This window comes from Triticum urartu, unplaced genomic scaffold, assembly GCF_003073215.2.
Source record: "Triticum urartu cultivar G1812 unplaced genomic scaffold, Tu2.1 TuUngrouped_contig_9944, whole genome shotgun sequence".
Lineage (NCBI taxonomy): Eukaryota > Viridiplantae > Streptophyta > Magnoliopsida > Poales > Poaceae > Triticum > Triticum urartu.
In genome coordinates, this window is record NW_024121038.1 from 1 (window position 1) to 10,265 (window position 10,265).

Genomic DNA, 10,265 nt, shown 5'->3' on the forward strand with positions numbered 1-10,265 from the left:
GCCTGCTTGAGCAACCTCGTTGGTTTCCACTCCAGCCACGACTCCGCGATGCGTCAACCGTTACGACTGTGGGGGGATGTCCGTCGGCTTGCCTTCGGATTCTTCTCCAGTCTCACCGTCTGCGTCGCTACCGTTGTGACTGCGGGGGGATGTTGAGTAACGTGATTGTATTAGGAAACATAGGTTAGATTAGGAAATATTCTGGCTTGCCTTGTACTCCAAGTAGATCATGTACTCCTATATATGCCCACGAGGCTCAAGCAATACATCAAACTATTCCACCAAATTCGTCTCTCCCTTCTAACAACCGCCTTGATTGCTTGCTCTGTTCTAGTCTGCGAAACAAAGAATAGCCGGTCAGCATCAGCATGCTCATAATGTTAATGTAGACAACCATCTGTGCCATACATACTTACCAGTCAGAATTGTTTGCGGAGCAGCCCCTCCCATCATCCGAATGAATTCTGTGAAGACCACTCAAAGCTTTCAACTTGCTCGTCCTACATCAGCACCAAAGAAAAAAAATAGCAGGCTACAGCAAAATAGCGCCGACCTTAAAATACGCTATTATCATGCTATATCGCGCTATAGCGTGCTAGAGACGTTGTACACTGATATATGAACACACTCGTCCCGTCAGGACTTAGTACTGTCAGAGTGACCATCAACTTCAGACAAACAGCATGAGTAAAACGCTGTCAGGTAAGTACCTCTTGCTCCAACCTGAAGCTTCGGGATTCACCGACTGCGCTGGCCATCGTCCCCATGCCGGCACGGCGCCATCGTCGGGAGAACCGAAACCTTCTCCGCTTCGCTCAGAAACCTTCTACGTCAGGTCAGCGCCAACAGATCTGGATGCTCTAAGCTGGCTGGAACCGGACCAGCGGGATACAAACACAGCGGCACCGGCCGGAGGCCCCATTCGCGGCAAGCTTCACTGGCTCGCCGGCGGCGATTTCTCTCCAGTCGGCCTCTGCCTTTCGCCGCTGTTCTGCACTTTTTTTTTTTTGAGAACTTGCGGCTGTTCTGTACTCAAGGCAACGAACGCTCCGCCTTGCGCGCTGGCTAAGGCTGTGGGCCAGCCGACGAACACGACGGCCCAGAGTCTGGAAAACGCAGCGCCCGGCACGTTTAGTACCACATCGCTCGGCTAGAAATATTCTACGCGGCTTAAATAGCCAAGTGCTGAGCCTTTCATCGCCGATCACGTAAAGTTGATTAATCAGCTCTGCAGAGGCAAAAGCGTTCGCTACGCACTTCTGGCCGGTCTTTTCTTATTTTTCCCTCCAATTTATTTTATTTTGCCTTTTTACAATGCAAAAGAAAACACACATGCTTAAATTACAAAAGTGAGTATGGTGCTATGATGGTCTTTTTTATTTTTTAATTTTTCCCTCCAATTTATTTTATTTTGCCTTTTTTCAATGCAAAAGAAAACACACATGCTTAAATTACAAAAGTGATTACTCTTCACCCCCCGCCCCCCCAATATTTATATTTTGATTTCTTTAATTGCTCCTTACTATTTTATTTCCATAATATTTTCCCCTTCTTCACTACTCCGAGGCTCATATTCAAATGGTTTGCGGGTTGTGCAATAGGTGCCCAGATAAAGTCTAAAATAAAAAAATATGAATAAAATAGGTGCACATGTAAAGTCTAGAATAAAAACTGAAAATAAACTAAGGTTTTGAGCTGGTCGCCGGCCAAGTTACTCGTGAAGAGCGACGAGGGGGCCTCCGGTTTCTTTGGACCAGGTGTTTAGCATTTCTAGCCATCCATTTTCCGGCCTGGGTGTTTTTGGCCATTGGATCTCGTCTCTATAGCTATCCTAAGATCTTGCCTTTTTACTATCTTTTTAAATTTTCCTAATATTTCCCTTTTTAGTGCTCTAAGGTTCACAATTTAATATTTTGTAACAATTTTTTCCTTCTTTTTCCTACTATTTTACCTTTTCTTTTATTGCTCTTGCTCTTTATTATTTTTATTTCCCTAATATTTTATCCTTTTTCACTACTCTAAGGCTCATATACAAATGTTTTGCAAGTTGTGTAATGGGTACAAATGTAAACTCTACAATAAAAATATAAATATAAATAAAATATTTTTCTTTTCCTAATTTATCCTTTTATTTTATTACTCTTTTTATTTTTATCTTCCTATTTTTTCTTTATTTTTTACTACTCTAAGCCTCATATTCTATTTTTTTTTCCAGGTTGTGCAACAGGTGCGCATGTAAAGTCTAAAATAAAAACTAAAAATAAACTAAGGTTTTATGCTGGTCGCCAGCCAAGTCGCTCATGAAGAGCGAATAGGGGGCCTCCAGTTTTTTCGGATCAGGCGTTCAATTTTATAAGTTCACACAATAATATTCCTGGATGTTACCTTCTTTTAGTCTCCCTCACGCCTAGCTACTTATGGTATAAGTAGTACTATTATCACCATAGAAAGCAATGCAAAAGAATACACGCATGCTTAAATTAGAAAAGTGATTAGCTAATGCCCCTTTACGTATCCATTTAGGACAGTAAAACTGTACCCAATCCCTGTCCCGTCTTGCGTTTAGCGTTTCTGCCCGTCCATTTTCCGACCGGGGTGTTTTTTGTCGTTGGATGTCGTCTGTGTAGCTATCTGTATGGCCTAGTTGTCCTATAGGTTACTACTCCAGAGGCCGAAACCAAGCATTGTGGTAATTGGGTCTGTTCGGCCAGCCCAACACCATTCCTTCTCACAAGCGTACGATAGCCTCCAGCTGTCCTATGTTCAAACATTTTTCTATGCACATTTAACATTTTTTCAAATGTTGTATCAACATTTTTTCAAAATGCAACATTAATATTTTTCTGAATGATGGTCCATATTTTTTCTATACACATTTAACATTTTCTAAATGCTTGATTACATTTTTGAATTATTGTTAATCATTCTTGCAAATACTTGATTAATATTTTTGTATACACGTTTAACATTTTCCCTATGGTTGTATAATATTTTGAAAATACTTATTCACCATTTTTTTCAAATTCTTGATTAATAATTTTTATATACATGATCAAATGATTTCGTCATCTATTAAGTGTAAACAACAGTAAAAACATGAAAAGAAAAGGAGGCAGTGTACTACTCTGAACTGGGCCGGCCAATATGCTCGCGCGCGCTTCAGCGAGTCGGAAGCTCGATTCGCTGAACACGAGACATAGGATCACCCGAAATCAATTGCCATTCGGATGACCCACAACCCAGACATTCTTCCCCAGGCACTGAATTTCCCAAACGGCCCGGCGAACATTTCGAGCCACGGGCAGTGCTATATCTCGCTTTTCCTCGCTTAGAGCGAGACCTAGCGTGGACTCACGTTAGGCGCATCCACGAATGGGCCTGCCCAGCGCACGGGAAGCCACATTTTTTTTCTTTTTTGCTTTCATTTTTTTAACCTTCCAAATAATCCTAATATATTACAAAAAACAATGTTACATATGTATTTGAAAAATATTGTTAACCAAGCATTTGAAAAATGTTACATGTGCATAGAGAACATGTTACAATGTATATGAAAAAATATTGATCATGTATTTCAAATGTTAAACCTATAGAAACAATGTTCTTGGTTTATATGAAGATTGTAGGACATACATTACATAAATGTAGTAATCAAAAACATATATTTAATAAAATTTAGTTCTGTATTTTAAAATGTTATAAATATATATACAAAAATATTCCTGATGTATACCAGAGATGTACATTGTGTGTGAATTCTTTATTGCCAATGAAAAAAATGTTTACTGTGTATCAAAAAATGTTAATCTTGTATTTCAAAAATTTTAATTGTGTAAAAAATGTATAAGATATATCCAATGTGTATTCGAAAAAGTAGACATAAAAAATGTAAGTTTAAAAAAATATCATATAGTTAGAAAATGTTAAACGTGTATATTAAATATAATCTGGATATGTACGACAAATGTTGAGTGTGTACAGAAAAACTTTGACATGTGGTGAAGAAAAAAATCTAGTGAAAATCGATAAACAAACAAAGAAAAGTGAAGAAACCCAATAAATAGAGAGAATTCCTTCTATGACACTACTCTTAAATTTGATGCCTTATGTGACACTCCTAACTTTTTGCTTCCTCATATGACCTCTGGTATAAAATTTATGCCTCACATGACACTGCCGTTGGTTCTGTTAAATCGTTCCGTCACTTTTTACCCATCTGGACCAAACTGCCCCTGTTTGACTCGATCGAGCACCCCCAGCCTTCCTCACGTCACGAGTCGAACAAACCCCGAGCCCGCACCTCACGCGTCGGGGCGGAACCCTAGCAGCGGCGGCGCAGCTGTGTCACCGTAAGGCGCGGCAGCCGAGGGCACCATGGAGCAAGCGGCGGTTGAAGGAGAACCAACGCGCCGATTTGGGCTGGTTGGCTTGGGCAGATTGGCAAGAAGGGTGAGTTCTTCGAGCTTGTACTCTCCAGATGCAGCTTAGTATGCTGAAATTTAGTAGCAATGTTTATGTATTTCTCTGTGATTTGCAGGATGGATCCAGAAAAGGTAGTGCAAATGTTGATTGCATACTGTGATCCCTCCAAAGAAGCATATGAGCCTATCGCCGAGGATTGGACAGATGTTCAAGCGGACAACAACACAAAAGAGGCCGATGATAATTATCTTTGCAACCCAATCCCGGAGAATGAGCATGTTGGTATTGATGAGGAGAAAATGTATTTGGAGAAAGAACCTATACCTCTAAAATTGGTTCTTTTTTCTGGTAAAGAGAAAGACAAAACCAATGTTCCTGAGGATGAGAGCGAGGATGGGAGCGAGGAGGAGCCTGAAGTAGAGGAGGAGGAGTTGCATGAGCCAGATCATGCCCCAAATACAGAGTATGACCAGCAAGACCCTCCGATGACTGTAGGATCCACATATCCCAATATGGATGTGTTTAAGTTGGCTCTTTTTCAGCATGCAGTCAAACGTGACTTTGAGTATAACACAGAGAAGAGCACACAACATAGGTTAAGGGCCTATTGTAAAAGAAGAGATGAAGATGATTGCCCATGGAGGATACATGCTTCTACAACAGCTGATAGGCGTACTGTAATGGTAATTGTCTAACCATACTTATTTCTGAATATATCTTACATAAATGTTGAGGAGATTTTAGCTTACTTGTATTCCTCTTTTGCAGGTGAAAAAACCCTTTTAACCACGATTGTTCTAGTACGAAAAGGAAAAAGAAAGTGAAGAACGCAACTAAGTTCTGGATATGTGAGAAGGTGAAAGATTGGCGCATTGAAGATGCAACTCTAGGAGCAATGGAATTGCGAAAAAAGCTGAAAGAACACTACAAGATCAAAATCCACTACAAGAGTCTATATGGGTAAGCTGCTAGCCTTGAAGCAACTATACGGTGATTGGGATAGTAGTTTTAACAACTTGTATAGGTTTAAAGCACAAGTTGAAAGTTGCTGCCCTAATAGCATAGTGCAGATCGACCATCATACCATAAATGGTAAAATAAGGTTTAGAAGAATTTTTGTTGCTCTCAAACCTTGCATAGATGGATTTCTTAGTGGTTGCAGGCCATATTTGGCTGTGGACAGCACCTTTATGACAGGCAGATTCAAGGGGCAATTGGCTAGTGCTACTGCAGTGGATGGCCATAATTGGATGTATCCAATTTGTTTTGGAATTTTTGACTCTGAAACAAATGAAAATTGGATCTGGTTCATGCAATTGCTAAGAAAAGCCATAGGATCACCAACAGGTTTAGCCATATGCACCGATGCTGGCCAAGCAGTGATGACAGGGGTAAAAGAAGTGTTCCCAGAGGCAGAACATAGAGAATGTATGTTCTACTTGGTGAGCAACTTCAAGAAGAAGTTTACTGGAAAAGTATTTGATGACCACCTATGGGCAGCTGCTTACTCATGGAACCCATATATATTTGACAAGAATTGGGCTGCAATGGAGGCAGTAAAGCCACCCGCAATAGCATATATTAGGAAGTGGCACAATAGGTTGTGGTCTAAGAGTCAGTTCTCGACCATATGTAAGGTGGACTATGTAACCAACAACTTGGCGGAGTGCTTTAACAATTGGATCAAGCACCACAAGTCATTGAACTTGGACGATTTCTTGGACAAGGCGAGGCAGTTGATTATGATCTTGTGGAATGATAGGAGAAAAGTAGCAAAGAAGTTAGATGGATTGATTCTACCCCACATAATGAAGAAGTTAAACGCATTGACTAGAGAATTCAACTTGGAGGTGGTAGAATGCTCAGAAGAAGTGGCTGAAGTGGTTGCATTAGGAGGCAGCGGTTTTAGGTTTGTGGTTAACTTGGAAGATCGAACATGTTCATGTCGACAATTGCAAGTTTGTGGTCTTCCTTGCAAACATGCTCTTGCATTCATCACGTCACTTAGCGATGCTCACATAAAGAATTACGTTGATTTGTATTATTCCACTGAAAAATTCAGAGCAGCCTATTCCAACCTGATCCCTGCTATGCCTGACAAGAGCCAATGGCCTGAATCTGACCATGGATTTTTCATGCATCCACCACTACTTAAAGCTACAGCTGGAAGGCCTAAAACTGAGAGATATAAAGGTTGTAGTGACAAGAAAAGAAAAAAGGGCAAGCACTTATGTCCAATTTGTAAGGAATATGGGCATCATTGGCACAACTGTAAGAAGGGTAACCCTGATGACATTGCTGCAATGTTGGCTATTAGGTAATATAGATTACTCTTTATTGCTTCTCTTATTTTTTTTTGCAACTACTTTTCCTATTGCTCATGTAGAGAACCACCAAAGAAGAGGGCAAAGACTAGCAAAACAGCCCAGTCCATTGTGCCTTGCGAGGATGGAGCACCAACAAGGATGCTTTTTCCACCACCAAGGTTAGCACTTATACACTTCTGCCAATGAGTATGAAAACTCAGTTTATGTTCTAAGTTGTTTCTTTCTCATCATAGCCAAAGCTTGGAAACTACAACTAAGAAAAAGAGAAAACATGACAACACTGAATCTGGAGGTTCAAAGAGGTACTTTTCTGTATTACTTGTTGCTGTTGCCATAAGCTTGCTGTATTATGCTGCTGCCATAAACTTGCTGCTCTAAACTTACTGCTGCCATAAACTTGCTGCTGCCATTACTGCGATAAACTTGCTACTGCCATAAACTTTATGTTGTCATTACTACCCTAAACTTATTGTTGCCATACACGCATGTGTAGATCAAAAACTGGCTCCATTGAAAAGGCCAAGACGAAAAAGAAGGTTGCTGAGAAGATTCCGGTGCCACTTGACAACCCAGCAATGGGCACAAGGAGCAGAAAGTTTAATCCTCCTAGCCCTTCTATGAGCACAAGAAGCCAAAGAAGGCTCAGCTTGTAATTTCATATGCTTCTATGCTCTTCCATTGATGTAATGGTTCTTTTGGAGTACCTGTGATATGATGGTTCTTCTGGAAGTCCTTTAGCCTGGCATATGTGAACTATTGATGACTTATGTGTGAATCTGGTTGCTTATGGCACTTGTTGAGAATTGTTCAATCAATTATGCATATGTAAACTGTGTGCAGGGGATATGACATCAAAATGCAGGGGAGGTTTTGCCGATTTTTGAATTGTTTTGAACTAGCGTTTCAGTTATTATGAATCTACATGCACGGTTCCATATTACATAGTACAACAATATTTCTTGTATTTTTGTCACACATTGCACCAGGGTCAAAAGTGACTTTGTATGTGAAAAGTTGACACCGTTAGCTCTAAAAATACACTAGAGTGTCATGTGAGGCATAAATTTTACACAAGTGGCCATAGAAGGAAGCAAAAAGTTGGGAGTGTCACATAAGGCATCATATTTTAGGAGTAGTGTCATAGAAGGAATTCTCTCCAATAAATACTAGAAGAAAAACAAAGAAAGAACATGAAACATGAAGAAAACCAACACAAAAGGAATAAAACTGTGAGAACCGGAAAAGAAACATAAAAAACCAATGAAAAAAGGGGTAAACAAATAAAACAGAAGAAAAACGGTAGAGAAGCATCAAAAAGGAAGAAAACCAAGGGAAAAAAGAAAATAGAAAAAGAAAAACAATGGAAATCAAAGAAAGCCGGTAGAGAAACATAAAAACAAAGAAAACCGATGAAAACCAAAGAAAGAGGAAAAACAAAAAAAATTGATAGAGAAATGTAAAACTAATGAAACCCAAAGATAAACGCAATAGATAGAAAAAGCAATGAAACAGAGGAAAACCAAGAAAACACACACACAAAAACCAATGAAAATCCTAAGAACACAAAAAGAAAGAAACAAAAAACTAATTAAAACAGAGCCAATGTAATTAATGGGCCGAAAATAAGGGGAAAAACTAAACTATACAACGGGCGAAAAAAGCAGAAAGAACAAAACACAGGCAAAAAGCAACCGGAAAAAACCCAACTAAATGGGCCGGCCTGTGCCAAGCGAAAAAGTTTCACGTGAGCCTGACGTACATCTCGCTATAAGCGAGATATAGTCCTGGAGTCGAGCCACGACCCAGCTTATCGTACGAGACACCGCCTAAGCTTCTTAGCTAAAGTATTTGTAGTTGCTACTATGATAAAAATAGCTACAATATACAAAGGTTTTTATAGCCACGCCCCAGGCCATGGCTCCTGTTGGCTGGGGCCTGACTACGCCTCTACACGCAACCATGTAATTTGTGAACGCAATTTATCTAATATTGGAGCAACGCGAGGCTCCATTGTTGTAAACAGCCTCATCAGTTTAGTTGTATAGTTGCACTCATACTTCTCGATGGAGCAGAACAGGAATCCAAGCCCTCCTCGTGCATCAGTGATGGGCAATGAGTCGAACAAGGCTGGCTTCTGATGTAAAATATAATCTCCAGTTCAAAAATTCTACAGGTAGTTCATTCCCATGCACATATAAACTAAACAACCCTATACAATTTGAAGGACCTTGGCATTATTATTTCATTAATATATAAATAATAGGAACCATGCAGTTGCATGAATAATAACTTTAATTATCATGCTTTAGATAGCTTTTTTTCCGTCACAAGGCGACTAGGGAAAGCCTTCTTCCCTTCGATATTTGCCGGCAAGCCAGTGGATTCGCCTCCCCTCCGCCTCCGCTCCGGCAGCCAGTGGTGGGGTGGGTATTCCTGGTGCCCCGGCTTAGATAGGTAGGGGTTTAGTTCTCGCAAGGGCGGCGCTCGGACGGATGGCGACACTTCTTCTGCGAGTCAGTCTTCTAGACTCCGGGCCTCCTCACACAATTTGAAGGACCTTGGCATTATTATTTCATTAATATATAAATAATAGGAACCATGCAGTTGCATGAATAATAACTTTAATTATCATGCTTTAGATAGCTTTTTTTCCGTCACAAGGCGACTAGGGAAAGCCTTCTTCCCTTCGATATTTGCCGGCAAGCCAGTGGATTCGCCTCCCCTCCGCCTCCGCTCCGGCAGCCAGTGGTGGGGTGGGTATTCCTGGTGCCCCGGCTTAGATAGGTAGGGTTTTAGTTCTCGCAAGGGCGGCGCTCGGACGGATGGCGACACTTCTTCTTCGAGTCAGTCTTCTAGACTCCGATCCTCCTCAAGTTCATTGGTCGGGATGACGGAGCTCCGGCATAGATTCCTGCCAGCTCCTCGGAGCAGCGAGGTCAGGATTTCTCATCGCACATATGCAACAGCGAGATTTGGTATCAAGTTCTTCAGATCGACTCAAGGATTCAAATGGCGACGACTGCAGCTCTCGAACGCTAGTCCTTAGGTGCACGTGGACGGAGACTTCTCGGCTGTCATCGACAAGGTCAGGCCAGCTCCGGTATGGGAGCGATGACAGGGGCGCGTCGGTGGCTCGTTCTGGCGGTAGCAATGGTCGTTTGGTTGTCCATGGACCTTGATGTAATTTTTGTTATGTTTGGGGTGTTTTGTGCTTCTGGCAAATCTTTATAATAGATCTGATATTTTCGTAAAAAAAGCAACTTCAGTTGTAGCAGTTACTAACCAACCTTATTATGTTCCTGTATTAGACTTGCCATATGAGACCATGATACGACCTACAACTCAGAATCAGCCTAGGCGCAACGACCAGTCATAACTAAGAGATAGAGAGAGTTGGAAAAAATAAATAAATTCACAAACAACATTCAGAAAGTAAGGCGGAACTCATAACCCACCTTACCAACATTGTCTTCTCTATCTTTAGGTGGACAGTGGATCTATTTGAATCTAGACCCC

General features: G+C 41.0%; 1 protein-coding gene across 1 annotated transcript; it reads left to right on the top strand.

The window, feature by feature from the left end:
• The first annotated feature begins 6,366 nt into the window (after positions 1-6,366).
• On the top strand, positions 6,367-7,038 carry LOC125532444. The gene is made up of 2 exons (XM_048696502.1): positions 6,367-6,739; positions 6,809-7,038. Exons 1-2 carry the CDS (start codon positions 6,513-6,515, stop codon positions 6,933-6,935), a joined length of 354 nt encoding a protein of 117 aa, XP_048552459.1. The 5' UTR covers positions 6,367-6,512; the 3' UTR covers positions 6,936-7,038.
• The last annotated feature ends 3,227 nt before the right edge of the window (positions 7,039-10,265 follow it).